The sequence below is a fragment of the Salvelinus alpinus genome, chromosome 15 (genome assembly GCF_045679555.1).
Source record: "Salvelinus alpinus chromosome 15, SLU_Salpinus.1, whole genome shotgun sequence".
In the NCBI taxonomy this organism is placed as follows: Eukaryota; Metazoa; Chordata; class Actinopteri; order Salmoniformes; family Salmonidae; genus Salvelinus; species Salvelinus alpinus.
In genome coordinates this window covers 21,433,313-21,457,463 of record NC_092100.1, presented here as the reverse complement: position 1 = coordinate 21,457,463, position 24,151 = coordinate 21,433,313, and the positions used below count along the sequence as shown (strand labels likewise).

Here is a 24,151-nt window from a genome sequence, read left to right as displayed (position 1 = left end):
TAATCTCACAGAATCAGTTTTAATGAACAACATTGTCAATATCTAATGTATTACTTTTGTATCACAGCTTCAGCATATATCCCTCACTATAGATACAATTCATACATCAAGATAATGACTGATACAGTTCAATTGTGGTTTTCACAATTGAACAAATAGTGCAATCAATGGCCATGGCTGCATAGAAACATGAGGTAATCAAGCAGCTATTAAAGCAGCTATAACATAGTTCAGTTAGATCAGCCTCAGTTACTAAAATTAGCTCCAGGTAAAACATGCTTGCTATAGACTAACCATTTCGTCATAAAATATATCTAATTAAAAGTGCAACATTCACTATGTTTATTGAGCTCTGGTACGGTTGCCAGTACTTAGTTAGTTACTGAGGAGAAACGTTTCAGATGGCTCTACCCAAACATGGCAACCGGATAGAGGCGCACGACTGGGGGCGCAGTAGAACTCAAAGGGCACCTCTAAGCAGTGCTCTGCCATGCCAGGCAAAGCTTGGGCATCATGCTGGCACCTGGCAACATTTGCAGATAGATTAGGCATGATAGTAGTCTGCTTTAAAGCTCATCATCAGTATCTGCTTATCAGGGGCTCGCTTAATGTGCTGCATTCATTACAGTCAGACAGACATAGTATATTATCTGTCTCTGTCTCCACAGCCCGCTAATTAATGTGACTCTCTGCGGCTGGCACTGCTTAAAGTCGAGTGCTTTTAGCAAAGGACCCTTTCCTCCAGAAATGAAGCCACATGGAGAACAGAACACACTGTGAAGTCTGAGCCCCCATCATGCCTGTGGTCTCTCGCCATGTCTCTAATAGACACATAGTAAACAATGGCGTTCATTTTTCTAATCCTGATGTGCCTGAGAAATGATGATCTGCTGCATTTACTAGCTAAGCCTCTCTGAGACAATGGTGGGCGCACAAACCAACCTCAACATGACTGCCACCTCATTTAAAACAAGAGAAATCACGGAGATAAAGATTCCGCCCCTAACTGAACCACGCTGTTACCTTCTCTTTCTGGTGAATCCTGATGCAAATTAGCATATCTTGTCAGTAATGTTCAGCAACATTGTTTAGTTAAAGCAATGGATGGAGCTATGTTGTAGCAAGAGTGATCCTAATAAACCCTCCTCTCAGTCTCTCTCTAGATGTTTCTGGTGGTAGTGGTGTTCATGGGGATGTCCTTACTGCTCTTCCCTGGGTGCTGTGTCAGCTTAACTACATCAACATTAACATTCTCTTGGTTCTTGCGGAAGCAGTAAACCCCGTAGAGGCGGAACTTCAAGTCGGGGAAGCCCAGGTGGCGGACCCCCGGTTGGGGCCCTCCGCAGCGGGTGCGTGGGTTGACGATGGGGTAGCGGATACTTGCGTCCTCCAGCCAGCCGGCCTCACAGCGATCCAGCAGCTGGATCTTCCAGGCAGCATAGAGCTGACCCACCTTGGCCACCACCGAGCTGTCACGCAGGCACGCCTTCACTGCCTCAGCATAGTTAACCTTCTTAAATCGCTTCAGGAAATACACCTTACCTGGAGGAGAGAGAAGGGGTGGGGGGGGAGAGAGAGAAAGAAACAGACAGAGGGAGCCAGAATAGACAAGGAAATAAATTGCCAGGGGTGTGAGACAGAGAAAGAAAGACAGAGAACCACATGAGACAGCAGCAGATTCCCTGAGGGGAGAGATCCTGAGTTCTTATGGCCTAGACCAGTCTGATACCTCGCCTGCAGAATGTGTTCCCAATCTCTAATCAACCAAACATCCGTCTGGGCAGCTGCTCAAAATCGAAAAGCAATACAGCATCGGTGGACAGTAAAATACTTCAATTTCTACTTTCATCTTGCACTGGGAAGACTTCTCGCCTACCAGAATTTACAGAATTGGTATCATGATTGCAGAAAGTATTTGAGCAAAAATGAAGCTGAGTTAAGTTTTTACAGAGAGAAATAAAAAAGCAACCCTAGAAAACACAGAACGGCTGCTAGCAGCCTTACACTTGGCTATCGATTTTGCGTTTGTTTATGTGACTGATGCCTGTTAGGGAGGAATATTGTCTCATATTTCCCCAAAGGCTACTGTGTTAATATCTTTCAGCTGGTCAGTGCAACAGTATCCCCTACCATTACTCCTGAAGATAGCCCACATCTCAGGCCAGATGTCTGTTGACTGTAATTAACTCACTGCAATGAAAAGACTGCTAGGTCTCCACTATGAAGTACCAGGTTAATGTTCGACTATGGCTACTGTGTACTTTATTTTCTCTAGTTCAGATTTGTTTTAATTTTATTTAACTAGGCAGATGCTCAGATATTGTTGACAAAATGACTTTTACTTTAATGTTCACAGGAAGAAAATCATTACTTTTATTCAGTCTCAGGAGAAGAAAAAGATTGAAAATCCATTTTGTTTCCGAATGCATCCAATGTTGTTATTTCTTTGCCGACTGAGTCACAATCTTACCGTAGCACTCAACGGCTGTACCCATAAATCAAGATTCTCAAAATTGAATGTTTCAATTCCCTGGTAGCAGATGGATAATTCTGTCATGACGAGTTCTTGTACAGTAGAGCAGCAGTGTAGCAGCAGTGCTCCCAAATGTGTTTTGAGCCCTAGAACCAGGCTAGGCTTCTCCCCCTGCCACGGCTGTGTGGAAGTGTTGATGGAAATCAAAGGAGAGGAGATAAAAGCACAGCTAGAAAACCCTGTGGCCCTTTTAAGAGGGTGGAATCAACACAAGGTTAGGGGATCACAGGCAGAGATCAGAGACAGGCTCCGATCGCTGCTGTGGACTCTGGCTGCATCTCAATACACCTTGCCTCATCTCCTTCCCTTCGTCTGCACAGATCTGAAAACACTGTATAGTCAGAGCAGAGGCAATACGGTGGAAAGATATCTGGGGAATCTACCCGTCACCAATCAATGTTCATATATCTCATCTGCTCAAGAAAAGTAAGCATTGAAAGGACCCCACACACACCACACACTCACCATTGAGGTTGGAGGTGAAACAGAAGGCATCGTAGCGCTCATCCTCTTTGTGTCTGTAGCCGTAGTTGCGTACCCCTGCGGCGGTGTCCTTGCGGCCACACTGGTCCCGGGGGTGGGAGATGGGGTACTGGACGGAGCCGTCCTCCAGCCAGCCTGCGTTGCACCAGTCCAGGCCCTCTAGCCAGGCCTTGTGGAGCTGGGCATGGGAGGCCAGGATGGCATCCTGCTCCTTACACACATCCTCAGCCTGGTGGTAGTTGAGCTTGTAGCGCCCCACCCGTGGGTAGTAGGGGAACACCACACCTGGAGGAAAGAGCGAGAGAGAGATACTGAACTATGAGGACAAGTTACTAATGTTGTGAAAGCTGAGAAACACTAACTCCATTCTGCCTGTTACATTTTCAAATACTTCATTTTTGTCCTCATTTTGACTGAGGTCTTACACCACACATAACCCATCTAACCACTACAGAGGGCAGTGAGTACAGCCCAATACATCACTGGGGACGAGCTCCCTGCCATCCAGGACCTCTATATCAGGCGATGTCAGAGGAAGGCCCTACAAAATTGTGAAAGACTCCAGCCACCCAAGGCATAGACTGTTCTCTCTGCTACCGCATGGCAAGCGATATCGATGCACCAAATCTGGAACCAACAGGATCCTGAACAAATACATTTTTATTTGTCACATGCGCTGAATACAACAGGTACAACCTTACAGTGTAATGCTTACATACAAGCCCTTAACCAACAATGCTTTAAGAAGTTATGAAGAAAAAAAAGTTCAGTAAAAAAATTAAAATTAAAATAACAAATAATTAAACAGAAGCAGTAAAATAACAAGAGAGGCTATATACAGGGGGTAACGGTACTGAGTCAATGTGTGGGGGCACCAGTTAGTTGAGGTAATTGAGGTAATATGTACATGTAGGTAGAGTTAAAGTGACCATGCATAGATTATAAACAGAGAGTAGCAGCAGTGTAAAAGGGGGGTCTGGGTAGCCCTTTGATTAGCTGTTCAGGAGTCTTATGGCTTGGGGTTAGAAGCGGTTTAGAAGCCTCTTGCACCTAGACTTGGCGCTCCAGTACCGCTTACCGTGCGGTAGTAGGGAGAACAGTCTATGGACTAGGGTGGCTGGAGTCTTTGACAATTTCTAGGGCCTTCCTCTGACATCGCCTGATATAGAGGTCCTGGATGGCAGGAAGCTTGGCCCCAGTGATGTACTGGGCCATACGCACTACCCTCTGTAGTGCCTTGCGGTCAGAGGCAGAGCAGTTGCCATACCAGGCAGTGATGCAACCAGTCAGAATGCTCTCGATGGTGCAGCTGTTGAACCTTTTGAAGATCTGAGGACAAATGCCAAATCTTTTCAGTCTCCTGAGGGGGAATAGACTTTGTCGTGCCCTCTTCACGACTATCTTGGATTGTTTGGACCATGATAGTTTGTTGGTGATGTGGACACCAAGGAACTTGAAGCTCTCAACCTGTTCCACTACAGCCCTGTCGATGAGAATGGGGGCGTGCTCAGTCCTCCTTCTCCTGTAGTCCACAATCATCTCCTTTGTCTTGATCACGGTGAGGGAGAGGTTGTTGTCCTGGCACCACCACCGGCAAGGTCTCTGACCTCCTCCTTATAGGCTGTCTCATCGTTGTCGGTGACTGTTGTGTCATCGGCAAACTTGATGATGGTGTTGGAGTCATGCCTGGCAGTGCAATCATGAGTGAACAGGGAGTACAGGAGGGGACTGAGCACGCACCACTAAGGGGCCCCTGTGTTGAGGATCAGCGTGGCGGCTGTGTTGTTCCCTACCCTTACCACCTGGGGGCGGCCCGTCAGGAAGTCCAGGATCCAGTTGCAGAGGGAGGTGTTTAGTCCCAGGGTCCTTAGCTTAGTGATGAGCTTTGAGGGCACTATGGTGTTGAACGCTGAGCTGAAGTCAATGAATAGCATTCTCACATAGGTGTTCCTTTTGTCCAGGTGGGAAAGGGCAGTGTTGAGTGCAATAGAGATTGCATCATCTGTGGATCTGTTTGGGCATTATTCAAATTGGAGTGGGTCTAGGGTTTCCGGGATAATGGTGATGATGTGAGCCATGACCAGCCTTTCAAAGCATTTCATGGCTACAGACGTGAGTGCTACGGGTCGGTAGTCATTTAGGCAGGTTACCTTAGTGTTCTTGGGCACATGGACTATGGTGGTCTGCTTGAAACATGTTGGTATTACAGACTCGGTCAGGGACAGGTTGTCAGTGAAGAGACTTGCCAGTTGGTCAGCGCCTGCTCGGAGTACACATCCTGGTTATGCGTCTGGCCCTGCGGCCTTGCGAATGTTGACCTGTTTAAAGGTCTTACTCACATCGGCTATGGAGAGCGTGATCACACAGTCGTCCGGAGCGGCTGGTGCTCTCATGCATGTTTCAGTGTTACTTGCCTCGAAGCGAGCATAGAAGTAATTTAGCTCGTCTGGTAGGTTTATGTCACTGGGCAGGTCGTGGCTGTGCTTCCCTTTGTAGTCTGTAATAGTTTGCAAGCCCTGCCACATCCGACGAGCGTCAGAGCCGGTGTAGTACGATTCAAACTTAGTCTTGTATTGACACTTTGCCTGTTTGATGGTTCGTCGGAGGGCATAGCGGGATTTCCTATAGGCTTCCGGGTTAGAGTCCCGCTCCTTGAAAGCGGCAGCTCTACCCTTTAGCTCAGTGCGGATGTTGCCTGGTTTGGGTATGTACGTACGGTCACTGTGGGGACGGCGTCATCGATGCACTTATTGATGAAGTCAGTGACTGATGTGGTGTACTCCTCAATGTCATCAGAAGAATCCCGGAACATATTCCAGTCTGTGCTAGCAAAATAGTCCTGTAGCTTAGCATCTGCTTCATCTGACCACTTTCTTATTGACCGAGTCACTGGTGCTTCCTGCTTTAGTTTTTGCTTGTAATCAGGAATCAGGAGGATAGAATTATGGTCAGATTTGCCAAATAGAGGGCGAGGGAGAGCTTTGTATGCATCTCTGTGTGTGGAGTAAAGGTGGTCTATAGTTTTTCCCCCCTCTGATTGCATATTTAACATGCTGATAGAAATGAGGTAAAACTGATTTGAGTTTCCCTGCATTAAAGTCCCCGGCCACTAGGAGCCCCGCCTCTGGATGAGCATTTTCCTGTTTGCTTATGGCTGTATACAGCTCATTGAGTGCGGTTTTAGTGCCAGCATCGGTCTGCAGTGGTAAACAGACAGCTATGAAAAATATAGATGTAAACTCTCTTGGTAAATTGTGTGGTCTACAGCTTATCATGAGATTCTCTACCTCAGGCGAGCAAAACCTCAAGACTTCCTTAGATTTCGTGCACCAGCTGTTGTTTACAAATATGCATAGGCCGCCTCCCATTCTCTTACCAGAGGCTGCTATTCTATCCTGCCGGAAAAGCTTAAAACCCGCCAGCTCTATGTTAATCATGTTTTCGTTCCGCCACGACTCGGTGAAACATAATACATTACAGTTTTTAATGTCCCGTTGGTAGGATATATACATGCTCATAGTTTGTCTATTTTATTATCGATTATGAAGGTAGATTACCCTCTCGGCGACGGATCCTTACAAGGCACCCGGACCGTCGTCCATGATATACCTCCGTCTTTTCCTTCTGCGAATGACGGGGATGAGGGCCTTGTCGGGTGTCTGGAGTAAATCCTTCCCATCCGACTTGTTGAAGAAGAAGAATTCCTCAGGAACGGGGTGAGTAATCGCTGCCCTGATATCAAGAAGCTCTTTTCGATCATAAGACACGGTGGCAGAAACATTATGTACAAAATAACGCAAAAAACATACTCAATAGCACAATTGGTTACGGGATCGTAAAATGGCGGCCATCTCCTTCAGCGCCATTGTAGGTAACAGCTTCTACCCCCAGGACCCTGAACAACTTCTACCCCCAAGCCATAAGACTGCTAGTTAAATAGTTAACCAACATCTATCCGGACTATCTGCATTGACCCTTTTGCACTAACTCTTTTGACTCATCACATATGCTGCTGCTACCATTTATTATTTATCCTGTTGCCTAGTCCCTTTATCCCTACCTATATGTACATGTCGACCTCAATTACCTCGTACCCCTGCACATCAACTCGGTACTGGTACACCGTGTATATAGCCAAGTTATCATTACTCGTTGTGTAATGAAACAGTCAGAGGTCACCAAGTCCAAGATAGCTTCAGCGTGTAAATCAGCTAGAAAGATGTGTTGGCATCGAGTAATTGTCTCTGGCCTCCACCCAGTTAGGGGGAGTGATGAGCTCTACAGCAGAGTCTCACAACTCAATCGCTGGTTGAAAACTGTTTTCTGCCCCTCCCAAAAGATAGAATTTGTAGATAATTGGCCCTCTTTCTGGGACTCACCCACAAACAGGACCAAGCCTGGCCTGTTGAGGAGTGACGGACTCCATCCTAGCTGGAAGGGTGCTCTCATCTTATCTACGAACATAGACAGGGCTCCAACTCCCCTAGCTCCACAATGAAATAGTGTATAGTGTGGCTGTTATCCAGCCTGCCAGCATAGTGGAGTCTGCCACTAGCACAGTCAGTGTAGTCAGCTCAGCTATCCCCATTGAGACCGTGTCTGTACCTCGACCTAGGTTGGGCAAAACTAAACATGGCGGTGTTCGCCTTAGCAATCTCACTAGAATAAAGACCTCCTCCATTCCTGCCATTATTGAAAGAGATCGTGATACCTCACATCTCAAAATAGGGCTACTTAATGTTAGATCCCTCACTTCCAAGGCAGTTATAGTCAATGAACTAATCCCTGATCATAATCTTGATGTGATTGGCCTGACTGAAACATGGCTTAAGCCTGATGAATGTACTGTGTTAAATGAGGCCTCACCTCCTGGTTACACTAGTGACCATATACCCCGCAAAGGCGGAGGTGTTGCTAACATTTACGATAGCAAATTTCAATTTACAAAAAAAAATGAAGTTTGTCTTTTGAGCTTCTAGTCATGAAATCTATGCAGCCTACTCAATCACTTTTTATAGCTACTGTTTACAGGCCTCCAGGGCCATATACAGCGTTCCTCACTGAGTTCCTATCGGACCTTGTAGTCATAGCAGATAATATTCAAATTTTTCGGTGACTTTAATATTCACATGGAAATGTCCACAGACCCACTCCAAAAGGCTTTCGGAGCCATCATCGACTCAGTGGGTTTTGTCCAACATGTCTCCGGACCTGCTCACTGCCACAGTCCTACTCTGGACCTAGTTTTGTCCCATGGAATAAATGCTGTGGATCTTAATGTTTTTCCTCATAATCCTGGACTATCGGACCACCATTTTATTACATTTGCAATCACAACAAATAATCTGCTCAGACCCCAACCAAGGAGCATCAAAAGTCATGCTATAAATCCTCAGACAACCCTTGATTCCTTGATGCCCTTCCAGACTCCCTCTCCCTACCCAAGGACGTCAGAGGACAAAAATCAGTTAAACACCTAATTGAGGAACTCAATTTAACCTTGCGCAATACCCTAGATGCAGTTGCACCCCTAAAAACTAACAACATTTGTCATAAGAAACTAGCTCTTTGGTATACAGAAAATAACCGAGCTCTGAAGCAAGCTTCCAGAAAATTGGAAACGGAAATGGCGCCACACCAAACTGGAAGTCTTCTGACTAGCTTGGAAAGACAGTACCGTGCAGTATCGAAGAGCCCTCACTGCTGCTCGATCATCCTATTTCTCCAACTTAATTGACGAAAATAAGAACAATCCCAAATGTATTTTTGATACTGTCGCAAAGCTAACAAAAAAGCAGCATTCCCCAAGAGAGGATGGCTTTCACTTCAGCAGTAATAAATTCATGAACTTCTTTGAGGAAAATATCATGATCATTAGAAAGCAAATTAAGGACTCAGACTTTAAATCTGCATATTCCTCCAAAGCTCAGTTGTCCTGAGTCTGCACAACTCTGCCAGGACCTAGGATCAAGGGAGACACTCAAGTGTTTTAGTACTATATCTCTTGACACAATGATGAAAATAATCATGGCCTCTAAACCTTCAATCTGCATACTGGACCCTATAACTAAACTACTGAAAGAGCTGGTTCCTGTGCTTGGCCCTCCTATGTTGAACATAATAAACGGCTCTCTATCCACCGGATGTGTACCAAACTCACTAAAAGTGGCAGTAATAAAGCCTCTCTTGAAAAAGCCAAACCTTGACTTAGAAAATATAAAAAACTATTGGCCTATATCGAATCTTCCATTCCTCTCAAAAAAAATTGAAAAAGCTGTTGCGCGGCAACTCACTGCCTTCCTGAAGACAAACAATGTATACGAAATCCTTCAGTCTAGTTTTAGACCCCATCATAGCACTGAGACTGCACTTGTGAAGGTGGTAAATTACCTTTTAATGGCGTCAGACCGAGGCTCTGCATCTGTCCTCGTGCTCCTAGACCTTAGTGCTGCCTTTGATACCATCGATCACCACATTCTTTTGGAGAGATTGGAAACCCAAATTGGTCTACACGGACAAGTTCTGGCATGGTTTAGATCTTATCTGTCGGAAAGATATCAGTTTGTCTCTGTGAATGGTTTGTCCTCTGACAAATCAACGGTAAATTTCGGTGTTCCTCAAGGTTCCGTTTTAGGAACACTATTGTTTTCACTATATATTTTACCTCTTGGGGATGTCATTCGAAAACATAATGTTAACTTTCACTGCTATGCGGATGACACACAGCTGTACATTTCAATGAAACATGGTGAAGCCCCAAAATTGCCCTCGCTAGAAGCCTGTGTTTCAGACATAAGGAAGTGGATGGCTGCAAACTTTCTACTTTTAAACTCGGACAAAACAGAGATGCTTGTTCTAGGTCCCAAGGAACAAAGAGATCTTCTGTTGAATCTGACAATTAATCTTGATGGTTGTACAGTTGTCGCAAATAAAACTGTGAAGGACCTCGGCGTTACTCTGGACACTGATCTCTCTTTTGATGAACATATCGAGACTGTTTCAAGGACAGCTTTTTTCCATCTACGTAACATTGCAAAAATCAGAAACTTTCTGTCCAAAAATGATGCAGACAAATTAATCCATGCTTTTGTTACTTCTAGGTTAGACTACTGCAATGCTCTACTTTCCGGCTACCCGGATAAAGCACAAAATAAACTTCAGTTAGTGCTAAATACGGCTGCTAGAATCCTGACTAGAACCAAAACATTTTATCATATTACTCCAGTGCTAGCCTCCCTACACTGGCTTCCTGTTAAGGCAAAGGCTGATTTCAAGGTTTTACTGCTAACCTACAAAGCATTACATGGGCTTGCTCCTACCTATCTTTCCGATTTGGTCCTGCCGTACATACCTACACGTACGCTATGGTCACAAGACGCAGGCCTCCTAATTGTTCCTAGAATTTCTAGGCAAACAGCTGGAGGCAGGGCTTTCTCCTACCGAGCTCCATTTTTATGGAATGGTCTGCCTGCCCATGTGAGAGACGCAGACTCGGTCTCAACCTTTACGTCTTTACTGAAGACTCATCTTTTCAGTAGGTCATATGATTGAGTGTAGTCTGGCCCAGGAGTGTGAAGGTGAACGGAAAGGCTCTGGAGCAACGAACCGCCCTTGCTGTCTCTGCCTGGCCGGTTCCCCTCTCTCCACTGGGATTCTCTGCCTCTAACCCTATTACAGGGGCTGAGTCACTGGCTTACTGGTGCTCTTCCATGCCGTCCCTAGGAGGGGTGCTTCACTTGAGTGGGTTGAGTCACTGACGTGATCTTCCTGTCTGGGTTGGCGCTCCCCCTTGGGTTGTGCCGTGGCGGAGATATTTGTGGGCTATACTCGGCCTTGTCTCAGGATGGTAAGTTGGTGGTTGAAGGTATCCCTCTAGTGGTGTGGGGGCTGTGCTTTGGCAAAGTGGGTGGGGTTATATCCTCCCTGTTTGGCCCTGTCCGGGGGTATCATCGGATGGGGCCACTGTGTGTCCTGACCCCTCCTGTCTCAGCCTCCAGTATTTATGCTGCAGTAGTTTATGTGTCGGGGGGCTAGGGTCAGTTTGTTATATCTGGAGTACTTCTCCTGTCTTATCCGGTGTCCTGTGTGAATTTAAGTATGCTCTCTCTAATTCTCTCTTTCTCTCTTTCTTTCTTTCTCTCTCTCAGAGGACCTGAGCCCTAGGACCATGCCTCAGGACTACCTGGAATGATGACTCCTCGTTGTCCCCAGTCCACCTGGCCGTGCTGCTGCTCCAGTTTCAACTGTTCTGCCTGCGGCTATGGAACCCTGATGTAACGCTCGTCGGAAGAAGTGGACCAAGGTGCAGCGTGGTACGTGTTCATGATTCTTTATTTAACTTCTCTGCACTACGGATCCCTTTTACGTGATCATTTTCCTAAACAACCGCTGAATTGCAGAGCGCAAAATATTACTAAAAATATTTATAATCATGCAATCACAAGTGAAATATACCAAAACACAGCTTAGCTTGTTGTTAATCCACCTATCGTGCCAGATTTTGAAAATATGCTTTACAGAGAAAGATATCCAAGCTTTTGTGAGTGTATCAATCAATGCTAGAACAGCTAGTCCCAAATTAGCATGGTCACGAAAGTCAGAAAAGCAATAAAATTTATCGCTTACCTTTGATAATCTTCGGATGTTTGCACTCACGAGACTCCCAGTTACACAATAAATGTTATTTTTGTTCGATAAATATTACTTTTATAAATATACAAATATTTATAATATTTGCTGCCTAAGTATGATTCCCAATCAGAGACAACGATAGACAGCTGTCCCTGATTGAGAACCATACCCGGCCAAAACATAGAAACACAACACATAGAATGCCCACCCCACATCACACCCTGACCTAACCAAATAGAGAAATAAATCGGCTCTCTAAGGTCAGGGCGTGACACCTGACCTGTTCACTGTGATTACTATTATTTGACCATGCTGGTCAGTTATGAACATTTGAACATCTTGACCATATTCTGTTATAATCTCCACCCGGCACAGGCAGAAGAGGACTGGCCACCCCTCATAGCCTGGTTCCTCTCTAGGTTTCTTCCTAGGTTTGCTTGCTGTTTGGGGTTTTAGGCTGGGTTTCTGTACAGCACTTTGATATATCAGCTGATGTAAGAAGGGCTATATAAATACATTTGATTTGATTTGATTTGTGTAATTATTCCTTATGTTATAATTATTTTTCTCTGCATTGTTGGGAAGGGCCCATATGTAAGCATTTCACTGTTAGTCTACATCTGTTGTTTACGAAGCATATGACAAATAAAATGTGATTTGATTTGAACCCTTCAACCTTAACCCCTGACCTTCAAGATCCAGGTTGACAAATCCCGTATCGTCCTCCATGTCGTTGGTGACCTCGCACTCGTAGCGTCCGTAGTCCTCCAAAGTGACGTTGTGGATGATGACAGATGCGTCCCCCGGTCCGTTCTGCTCTAGGGACACACGACCCCGGTATGACCCGAACACCCTCTGCTGGAGGCCCAACGCCACAAACACGTCCTCAAACACCAGTGCATCCGTCACCTTGGTCCACTTGATGCGGATGCGGTTGGGGTCAGAGCTCTCGGGTTCGTGGTGGTAGCGGCAGGGCAGGGTGATGGAGCCTCCCCGGTGGGTGATCACTTTACCAGGGGCGGTTTGAACGATCACTGCCCCAGTGTCATCCTCTGGACACAAAGAGGGAGAGTAAAGGACGAAGAATGGTCAGGAGAGGTAAGGTTGGGAGGACTTATGTTTTTCAATGATCTGGTCCCGCAAGGGGGTCCAGTCCGGCCTGCAGGTGGTTTGAGTAAAACATTATCATAATAATTATTTAATTTTTTGTATTATTTGGCAGGGAAAAAAACTCAATATACTTTAAAATGACTAAAACCAAATTGAAACTCTGTAGAAATTATAATGGACCTACATTCACATCGTTTTTTGACTGTGTCCAGCTCGCTAATAATCACATAAATGAAAGCTAGTCAGGGAGCATTGACAATTCCATTAAAGATGGATAGAGGACAATTTTTTGCACATTTTAATGGCAAGGGGGGAAAAAATTCGGTGCGCCCCTCCAGACCTTATTGAAGACCGAATTTGACACCCTTGAGCTGACCTGTACCTGTACTTTACCTACAGTGCATTCGGAAAATATTCAGACCCTTGACTTTTTCCACATTTTGTTATGTTACAGCCTTATTCTAAAATGGATTAAATACCTTTTCCCCCTCATCAATCTACACACAATACTCCATAACGACAAAACCAAAACAGATTTTTTCAAAATGTTGCAAATTTATAAAAATGAAAAAATGAAATACCTTATTTACAAAAGTATTCCCGCCCCTTTGCTATGAGACACGAAATTGAGCTCAACTGCATCCTGTTTCCATTGATCATCCTTGAGATGTTACTACAACTTGATTGGAGTCCACCTGTGAAAAATTCAATTGATTGGACATGATTTAGAAAGGCACACATCTGTCTATATAAGTGCATGTCAGAGCAAAAACCAAGCCATGAGGTCGAAGAAATTGTCCGCAGAGCTCCGAGACAGGATTGTGTTGAGGCACAGATCTGGGGTAGGGAACCAAAAAATGTCTGCAGCATTGAAGGTCCCCAAGAACAAAGTGGCCTCCATCATTCTTAAATGGAAGAAGTTTGGAACCACCAAGACTCTTCCTAGAGCTGGCCGCCCGGCCAAAATTAGCAATCGGAGAAGAAGGGCCTTGGTCAGGGAGGTGACCAAGAATCCAATGGTCACTCTGTCAGAGCTCCAGAGTTCCTCTGCAGCACTCCACCAATCAGGCCTATATGGTAGAGAGGCCAGACGGAAGCTACACCTCAGTAAATGACACATGACAGCCCGCTTGGAGTTTGCCAAAAGGCACCTAAAGAACTCTCAGACTATGAGAAACAAGATTCTCTGGTCTGATGAAACCAAAATTGAACTCTTTGGCCTGAATGCCAAGCGTCACATCTGGAGTAAACCTGGCACCATCCCTACGGTGAATGATGCTGTGGGGATGTTTTTCAGTGGCAGGGACTAGGAGACTAGTCAGGATCGAGGGAAAGATGAACGGAGCAAAGTACAGAGAGATCCTTGATGAAGACCTGCTCCAGAGCGCTCAGGACCTCAGACTGGGGCAAAGGTTCACCTTCCAACAAGACAAAGATCCTAAGCACACAGCCAAAGACAACACAGGAGTGGCTTCGGGACAAGTCTCCGAATGTCCTTGAGTGTCCCAGCCAGAGCCCAGACTTGAACCCGATCATACATCTCTGGAGAGACCTGAAAATAGCTGTGCAGTGACGCTCCCCATCCAACCTGACAGAGCTTGAGAGGATCTGCAGAGAAGAATGGGAGAAGATCCCCAAATACACGTGTGCCAAGCTTGTAGCATCATACCCAAGAAGACTCAATGCTGTAATCGCTGCCAAAGGTACTTCAACAAAGTACTGAGTAAAGGGTCTGAATACTTCCATTTTTTTTATTTGTAATACATTTGCAAACATTTCTAAAAACCTGTTTTTGCTTTGTCATTATGGGGTATTGTGTGTGGAGTGATAAAGGGGAAAAAATGATTTAATCCATTTTAGAATAAGGCTGTAACGTAACAAAATCTGGAAAAAGTCAAATGGTCGGAATACTTTCCAAATGCACTGTATATAGGGACTACTGCTACAGTTATTGGAACCACCCAAACTTTAGTTAAAATATCAGGATAGTGAAAGTGTATAATTAGATAGTATGTGAGCAAGGAAGATCCACAAAGCCTATCTTCTTCTCTCTACAAAGCCTATTGTTTCCCCTGTGGGGGCCAATGGGGTGAGGAGACGTGTCACCTGAGAGATGTGTGTTTCATCATCAAGACCAGACCCCAGCAAGCCTTGTTCTGTGTCCCTGGCACTGCATCATCAAAGAAAGAACTTCTGAGCTGTGTTCGAATACCCGTACTAACATACTGTATACTACATACTTAATGAGTATATACTACATACTATATACTATTAGTTCATTTTATTATACTGTAACCGAACGGTATCCTTTCAGTTGAATGTACTAGCTCTTTGCCTGTCTACCAGAAGTTGATGCTGTTGCTATGCAACCTCTTGCTAGCTAGTTAGCCTAAAAAATTACTAGTTAGACATTTTACGACTTTGGGTGTGTTCTTAAATTCAATCTGGAGTGCACTCATAAATTCAGAGCATTGTCAGATTGTCCGTTTGTAAACTCCTCGGGCCGAGGAGTAGGGTTGATTTGAACGTTCTGGCTGGGCAGTCATGTACCAAAGCTGACGTTGGCTACCTTGCTATCTACTACCAGAAACAAATGAAACCACACTGACCATTTTGCTGGCCTTAGCAGAGTTGGTTAGGCAGTTTTCATGTTAACCAGAGCGTTGGTGACTGTAACTGTGCTGCTGGAAACAATTTAATTAGGCTTTTTTGCAGATGTTTACTGACACCGGCCATATTCAACCGGTGTTGAGCGCTCGTAAATTCATTCTGCGCTCTGGTACACTCAGACGAGAGTGCTCTGAAATCAGAGTAGATAGCCAGAGCAAATTTACAAAAGCACCCGAATGTCCATTGAGAACGCACAACGACTATACCATTTAGCTAAGCTAAGAATGACGGGAATAATCAAGTCAATAAAAGTTGGGTAGTTAGTTAGATATCCTATTGTTAATATACTGGCAAGTTTGATTTATAAATAGCCAACTAATGTTAGGTAGCTAGCTAACATACCAGTACATACTGGTGTAATGATATGCTATGTGGTTTGTAAGGACAGCGTATCTAACAAATCGCCAGCCAACCAGAATGCGGTGATTGACAGAGTCGAAAGCCTTGGCCAGGTCGATGAAGACGGTTGCACTGTACTGTCTTTTATCGATGGCGGTTATGAAGTCATTTAGGACCTTGAGCGTGGCTGAGGTGCACCCATGACCAGCTCGGAAACAAGACTGCATAGTGGAGAAGGTACGGTGGGATTCGAAATGGTCGGTGATCTGTTTATTAACTTGGCTTTTCGAAGATTTTAGAAAGGCAGGGCAGGATGGATATAGGTCTATAACAGTTTGGGTCTAGAGTGTCTCCCCTTTAAAGAGAGGGATGACCGCAGCAGCTTTCCAATCTTTGGGGATCTCAGACGATACGAAAGAGGTTGAATAGGCAGGTAATGCTGTTGCAACAATTTTGGCGATTTATTTTAGAAAGAGAGGGTCCAGATTGTCTCGCCCAGCTGATTTGTAGGGATCCAGATTTTGCAGCTCTTTCAGAACATCAGCTGTCAGGATTTGAGTGAAGGAGAAGCGGGGGGAGGCTTGGGCAAGTTGCTGCAGGGGGTGCTGAGATGTTGGCCGGGGTAGGGGTAGCCAGGTGGAAAGCATGTAAAACAAAAGCCGTGGAAAAATGCTTATTGAAATGATCGATTATTGTAGATTTATCGGTGGTGACAGTATTTCCTATCCGTGCAGTGGGCAGCTGGGAGGAGGTGCTCTTATTCTCCATGGACTTTACAGTGTCCCAAAACTTTTGGGGAATTAGTGATACAGGATACAAATTTCTGTTTGAAAAAGCTAGCCTTAGCTTTCCTAACTGACTGAGTATATTGGTTCCTGACTTCCCTGAAAAGTTGCATATCGCGGGGGCTATTCGATGCTAATGCAGAACGCCACAGGATGTTTTTGTGCTGGTCAAGAGCAGTCAAGTCTGGAGTGAACAAAGGAACCTATATCTGTTCTTAGTTCTACATTTTTTGAATGGGGCATGCTTATTTAAGATGGAGAGGAAAGCACCTTTGAAGAGCAACCAGGCATCCTCTACTGACGGGATGAGGTCAATATCCTTCCAGGATAACCAGGCCAGGTCGATTAGAAAGGCCTGCTCGCTGAAGTGTTTTAGAGAGCGTTTGACAGTGATGAGGGGTGGTCGTTTGACCGCGGACCCATTACGCATGCAGGCAATGATGCAGTGATCGCTGAGATCCTGTTTGAAGACAGCAGAGGTGTATTTAGAGAGCAAGTTGGTCAGGATGGTGCCCATGGTTACGGATTTAGGGTTGTACGTGTTAGGTTCCTTGATAATTGTTGTGAGATTGAGAGCATCTATCTTAGATTGAAAGACGGCTAGGGTGTTAGGCATGTCCCAGTTTAGGTCACCTAACAGTACGAACTCTGAATATAGATGGGGGGCGATCAATTCACATATGGTGTCCAGGGTATAGCTGGGGGCTGAAGGGGGTCTGTAACAAGCGGCAACGGTGAGAGACTTGTTTCTGGAAAGATGGATTGTTATAGCCTATGTACCTCGGAATGTAGTGAAGCAATATGTGTAGGATGGGGATAGAGACAAAGTCAGATCTTACCGAGTACATGAACAACTTTCCTCCTTCCCTTCTCAGCATCAGCAGGGAGGGAGGTCACAGAGAGGACAAAGGTTAGAACCAAGCAGGTCACTGTCCCCAGGAACAGGGGCTGTGAGGAGAGCTGCAAGGGAGGCAGGGAGAGAGGGACACGTTTGAGTTATGGTGGTGCCCAATGGTGCTGCTTGGCATTCCTAAGGCCTGAAATGGCTAGCCTATATAACATGGAGGATGGACCAACTCCTATCTTGTTTAGGACATGACTAATGAGCAATTCTGCAACTGAACATCATGTGCTATATTATGCAGTGGTAAGAGAGTGCATTGCACCATGTGATATAGCAAGGTACAATGCAGAATAGGGCTTATAATGTCACCGGACTTGGCACTAAGTTATAACCCCAGGAGAAAGAGCGAGGTGATGAAGCTGCTCAATTAAGTAATTCAGAAATGGTATTACACAATTAGTTCGGCCAATTGGTTTGACCAAGGGGGCATTTAAGTCTGTGTATGTAGGTTAAGGTTGGAATATGGTGAAGTATTAGTTCAACTTCATTGTACAGTAGAACGCATACAGTACCAGTCAAAAGTTTGGACACCTACTCATTCAAGGGTTTTTCTTTATTTTTACTATTTTCTACATTGTAGAATAATAGTAAAGACATCAAAACTATGAAATATTGGAATTATGTAGAAACCAAAAAAGTGTTAAACAACTCAAAATATGTTTTATATTTAGATTCTTCAAAGTAGTCACCCTTTGCCTTGACAGTTTTGCACACTCTTGGCATTCTCTCAACCAGTTTCACCTGGAATGCTTTCCCAACTGTCTTGAGATCCCACATATACTGAGCACTTGTTGGTTGCTTTTCCTTCACTCTGCCGGTCCAACTCAGCCCAAACCATCTCAATTGGGTTGAGGTCAGGTGATTGTGGAGGCCAGGTCATCTGATGCAGCACTCCATCACTCTCCTTCTTGGTCAAATAGCCCTTACACAGCCTGGAGGTGTGTTGGGTCATTGTTCTGTTGAAAAACAAATTATTATCCCACTAAGTGCATACCAGATGGGATGGCGTATCGCTGCAGAATGCTGTGGTAGCCATGCTGGTTAAGTGTGCCTTGAATTCTAAATAAATCACTGACAGTGTCACCAGCAAAGCACCCCCACACCATCACACCTCTTCCTCCATGCTTCACGGTGGGAACCACACATGCGGAGATCATCCATTCACCTACTCTGCATCTCACAAATTTGAACTCATTATACCAAAGAACAGATTTCCACCAGTCTAATGTCCATTGCTTATGTTTCTTGACCCAGGCAAGTCTCTTCTTATTATTGGTGTTCTTTAGTAGTGGTTCTTTGCAGCAATTCAACCACGAAGGCCTGATTCATGCAGTCTCCTCTGAACAGCAGAATTGCCTTCTGGAATGTGAACTTTCATGTGCCTTAATAACAGACTTGTATGTCATCTGTAAATACAAATAAAATTGTTAAATTACGAGCCTAGTTGGTTTAGCCACATAAAAAAAGAGCAACCTCCCCACTAGCCATGATTGGCTGCGACAATGAGTAGGCTGGACATGCCGAGAGATGAGTTCGGATTGGAATTCCATATAGCACACTTCTGTCTATTTGAGCTGGTCTGTATGTGTAGCTAATCCTGTCTAACACTGATTTTTTTTAAATGCATTGTGTAGTAGAACTGCATAAGTGTTGCTCTCCACTTTCTGGAGGACCAAATTTTGAAATCAGAGGAATTAGAGTATGATAGCTAATGAGATGGAGAAAACACATGTCTGCCGGTTTACATCTTCAAACTAAGGGCAACAATGGCATCTGTGACAGGGAGAAGCGTCCATCTATGAGATATACGGGTAAGATAGTCTAGCTAGCTACATTTTCATATATTACATGTTTATAATTTTGACAGGAAGTTGTTTACCTTTCAAGTTAAAGTGCACTGTTACCTAGCTAGCTAACATTAGCTGGCTGGCTCACTAGCTTACATTATATGTATCGTCTAATTATTTGTATCTGAGCCATTTGCTTTGCTAGTTATAGCCTAATGTTAGCTAGCCAACATTGAACCTGGTTGGTTAGCTACCTGCAGATTCATGCAGGGTACTAACGTCATGAGTTGGGGATTATGGTTCATTGTTTAGCGAGCTAGTTAGCTACATGTCTTAACAAAAGACTCCACTATGGAAGTGTCCATTTCAATAGAATATCACTGCGACAACTGTTGATAGACGTAGCTGGTAAATTCGCTTTGGCTATCTACTCCGATTTCAGAGCACTCTTGTCTGAGTGTGCCAGAGCACAGAATAACTGATGAATTTACTAACTGTAAACACCCATTGAATATGGCCGGTGTCAGTAAACGTTGGCAAAAAAGCCGAAATTGTTGCCAGCAGCACAGTTGCAGTCACCAACGCTCTGGATAACATAAAAACAGCCGAACCAGCCGTTCTAGGTGAGTAAAATGGTCAGTGAGCTGTTCTCTCATTTGCGTCTGGAAGTAGATAGCAAGCTAGCCAACGTTAGCCAATTAGCTTGGGTGCTTGACTGTTGTTGTTAGGACAGAACTCTCGGATAAACCCTTAGAGATGGGTGGGGCTAATGTTTAAGAGGGTGTGAACGATGTTGAAAGGGTGGAAACAAAGAAGAGCTCTCCAGTAGGTACCAAAACATTCAAAGGCCATATTCTCAAAAGTGAAGTTACAAGTTTATCAACTTTCAAAGCAGAATTACTTTCCCATTGTCCCTCAAATGCAGTGTATGCAATTCAATTTTGTAGCTCTGTCTCTGCTTTTATCCAATAAACACAAGTTCAAATTTTGCTACATATGACCGAATCAAGGTGGTTGGTCACATTTGGGCAGCCATTTCTGAGGCTGGTAACTCTAATGAACTTATCCTCTGCAGCAGAAGTAACTCCTTTCCTGTGGCGGTCCTCATGAGAGCCAGTTTCATCATAGCGTTTGATGGTTTTTGCGACTGCACTTGAAGAAACGTTCAAAGAAATGTTCATTATTGACTGACCTTCATGTCTTAAAGTAATGATGGACTGTCATTTCTCTTTAATTATTTGAGCTGTTCTTGCCATAATATGGACTTGGTCTTTTACCGAATAGGGCTATCTTCTGTATACCAACGCTATCTTGTCACAACACTACTGATTGGCTCAAACGCATTAAGAAGGAAAGAAATTCCACAAATTAACTTTCCTTGAAATTCATTCCAGGTGACTACACCATGAAGCTGGTTAAGATAATGCCAAGTGTGCATATTTGTCATCAAGGCAAAGGGTGGCTACTTTGAAGAATTTCAAATATAAAATATATTTTGATTTGTTTAACACGTTTTTGGTTACGACATAATTCCATGTGTGTTATACGGTGACTGAGTTCATCAGGAAGTGCATAGGAGATGTTGTACCCACTGTGACTATTAAAACCTCCCAAACCAGAAACCGTGGATGGATGGCAGCATTCGGGCAAAACTGAAAGCGCGAACCACCGCATTTAACCATGGCAAGGGGACTGGGAATATGGTCGATTTCAAAGTGTAGTTGTTCCCTACGTAAGGCAATCAAACAGGCAAAACGTCAGTACAGAGAAAGTAGAGTCGCAATTCCACAGCTCATGCACACTACCTTTTTTGTCAGGGTCTACAGACAATCACGGACTACAAAGGGAAAACCAGCCACGTCGCGGACACCGACGTCTTGCTTCCAGTCAAGCTAAACACATTCTTTGCCCGCTTTGAGGATAACACAGTGCCACCGACGCGGGCAGATATCAAGGACTGTGGGTTCTCCTTCTCCGTGGCTGACGTGAGTAAGACATTTAAGCGTGTTGACCCTCACAAGGCTGCCGGCCCAGGCGACATCCCTAGCCGCGTCCTCCGAGCATGCGCAGACCAGCTGGCTGGAGTGTTTATGGACATATTCAATCTCTCCCTGTCCCAGTCTGCTGTCCTCACTTGCTTCTAGATGTCCACCATTGTTCCTGTACCCAAGAAAGCAAAGGTTACTGAACTAAATGACTATTGCCCCATTGCACTCACTTCTGTCATCATGAAGTGCTTTGTGAGGCTAGTTAAGGATCATATAACCTCTACCTTACCTGACACCCTAGACCCACTTCAATTTGCTTACCGCCCCAATATATCCACAGACGATGCAATCGCCATCGCACTGCATAGTGCCCTATCCCATCTGGATAAGAGGAATACAAATGTAAGAATGCTGTTCATTGACCTTAGCTCAGCATTCAACATCATAGTACCCTCCAAGCTCATCATTAAGCTCGAAGCCCTGGGTCTGAACACCGCCCTGTGCAACTAGGTCCTGGACTCCCTGACGGCCACCCCCAGGTGGTGAAGACAGGAAACAACAACTCCACCTCAGGAGGCTGAAGAAATTTGGCTTGGCCCTTAAAACCCTCACAAACGTTTACAGATGCACAATTGAGAGCATCCTGTCGGGCTGTATCACCGCCTGGTACAGCAACTGCACCGCCCGCAACCGCAGAGCACCCGATGTCACAGGAAGGCCAAAAAGATAATCAAGGACATCAACCACCCGAACCACGGCCTGTTCTCCCCGCTATCAACCAGAAGGAGAGATCTGTACAGGTGCATCAAATCTGGGACCGAGAGACAGAAGCTATTTTTCAATCTCAAGGTCATCAGACTTGTTAAATAGCCATCACTAGCCGCCTTCCACCCGGTTACGCAACCCTGCACCTTAGGCTGCTGCCCTATATACATAGACTTGGAATCACTGGCCACTTTAATAATGGAAGACTACTCACTTGCGCTAGGAAGCATTTCGCTGAACCCGCAATAACATCTGCTAAACATGTGTATGTGACCAATAAAATGTAATTGTATTCATAGTTTTGATGTCTTCACTATTATTATACAATGTAGAAAATAGTCTAAATAAATAAAAACCCTGGAATGAGTAGGTGTGTCAACTTTTGACTGGTACTGTATATGGATACAATGTCATACAGAGCCTCCACATGTTTAGATGTTTAAAAAAGTAAACAATAATAGAATTAATGTAATAAAGGGTTATTGCAGCAGAATACATTCCTTTTTAGGCACCTCTGCAATATTATACATTTTAATTATCTATATAGACTATAACAGGAACATGCAAATATGCTGCTGACCACATTTTGAACAAATAACCCTACATGCGACACTCCAGTCTCCTGCTCTCCTCCTCATCATGCACTGTACTGCTATAGTAGGCTACAGTACTGTAGAAACTCTTCAAGGTTACTGCAGACTACAGTAATATCCCATGCAGTTATAAAAAAGACCGCATGATGCGCAGACACAGAGGCAACCCATCCCCCCACTTACCATTATTATCTCTTCAAGAATACTGTGTCTGTCTGAAGTTATATATGCCGTATGTCGTCTGCTCCAGCTGGGCTTTTAATGATATGGTGCAGTACTTGACTCATCCTCTCTCTCTATCCTGCAGTTAGCTTGCCGTCTCCTGCCCTATGGCTGTTTCATTTTGTCAATGCAGGGGAACTGCTGACGCTGGGCAGGACTGGGCTAGTTAGACTGTCCCACTCATTTTAAGTATAATGATGATAATCACTATCAGAGAGCGGCAGAGCAATTCACTGTCCTATCTTACTACAATGTAGGCTGTCATTCGGGGTACAGTCAGGGAACAACAGTGCTACAATGTTGCATTTGCTGTCACATTGGCATGGTAAATTGTGCCAGCAGGTACACAATGTTTCAGAAATGCAGTGATAGTTCCACTCAATAGCATAAAACTCATTAAACTTAGCCTAGCAATGTTGTCCAAAAGCAAACATTGTAATTGTAGCTAATGTAATGTTATTAGCTAATTCAACCAGTGTGGATTTGTGTGCATGTTGTTATTATAGACTATAATTTAGCAGGATACGAAATAATAACCACTGGTGGGGACAATATAACTGCGTAGTATATGAGCCTAATCTGAGCCAACGTTGCCAACCGGGGAATTAGCTCAAATGGTAGAGCGCTCGCTTAGCATGCGAGAGGTAGCGGGATCGATGCCCGCATTCTCCAAATCATTTTTCTTCACCCAAACATTTCAAGAGTGTTCTAGAAAGAGGGGCATAGACTACTGCATAGGCTACTGTCCTGAAGTCAGGATCACGCCAATTTACATTATAGTAGGAATTGCTTTTGATTGTGCAAAATTGTATTTCTGTCAGGTCTCAGTAGGAGGCCATAAAGAATCCAGTTTACCAGTCAGTGGTGTGCTATTTTTTTAAGGTGTCTGAACGCAGAAAAATGCAAATTATGTCATCAATCAAAGTTTGTACTGTCAGATGTAGCCAATTGAATTGCCAGCCCACCAGTATATAATATGCATAAAATGCATACTCCAATTGCAACGTCTGCCTATACCCACACATATTGTCTAAATCAAATGTAATATTTTTAATAACGTCAAACACCATATTGGGCATAGGCTACCTCATGTCAAAATAGGCCATCACTGTCAATAGTGAATGATAATTATTCAAGTTTTACCAGTGAAACGTCCAAACTGCATCTCCATGCCAATCATTTGATTGATCTCAATCAGTTTCATGGTAATTTAGATTTTCTTGAATTACTGTTTCCTGAGTTAAGTAGTACTAGAGCAGATGGTGTTAACAAACTATTAGCCTTGTATTTTGTTTCGATCAAAGCATATCCTACCATTGGCACGCTCTGAGTTTTGGTGCA

The 24,151-nt window shown here is 44.4% G+C and overlaps 1 protein-coding gene and 1 non-coding gene across 2 annotated transcripts; one reads left to right on the top strand and one right to left on the bottom strand.

Annotated features, from left to right (window-relative positions):
- LOC139539711 (hyaluronan and proteoglycan link protein 4-like) lies at positions 1–22,982 on the bottom strand. The gene is made up of 5 exons (XM_071342906.1): positions 22,772–22,982; positions 17,391–17,511; positions 12,337–12,699; positions 2,999–3,301; positions 1–1,542 (listed from the first exon to the last, which is right to left on the bottom strand). Exons 1-5 carry the CDS (start codon positions 22,772–22,774, stop codon positions 1,160–1,162), a joined length of 1,173 nt encoding a protein of 390 aa, XP_071199007.1. The 5' UTR covers positions 22,775–22,982; the 3' UTR covers positions 1–1,159.
- A 427-nt stretch (positions 22,983–23,409) lies between these two features.
- On the top strand, positions 23,410–23,482 carry trnaa-agc (transfer RNA alanine (anticodon AGC)). Its single transcript has one exon. It is a non-coding gene; the product is annotated as a tRNA-Ala (tRNA).
- Positions 23,483–24,151: the final 669 nt, after the last annotated feature.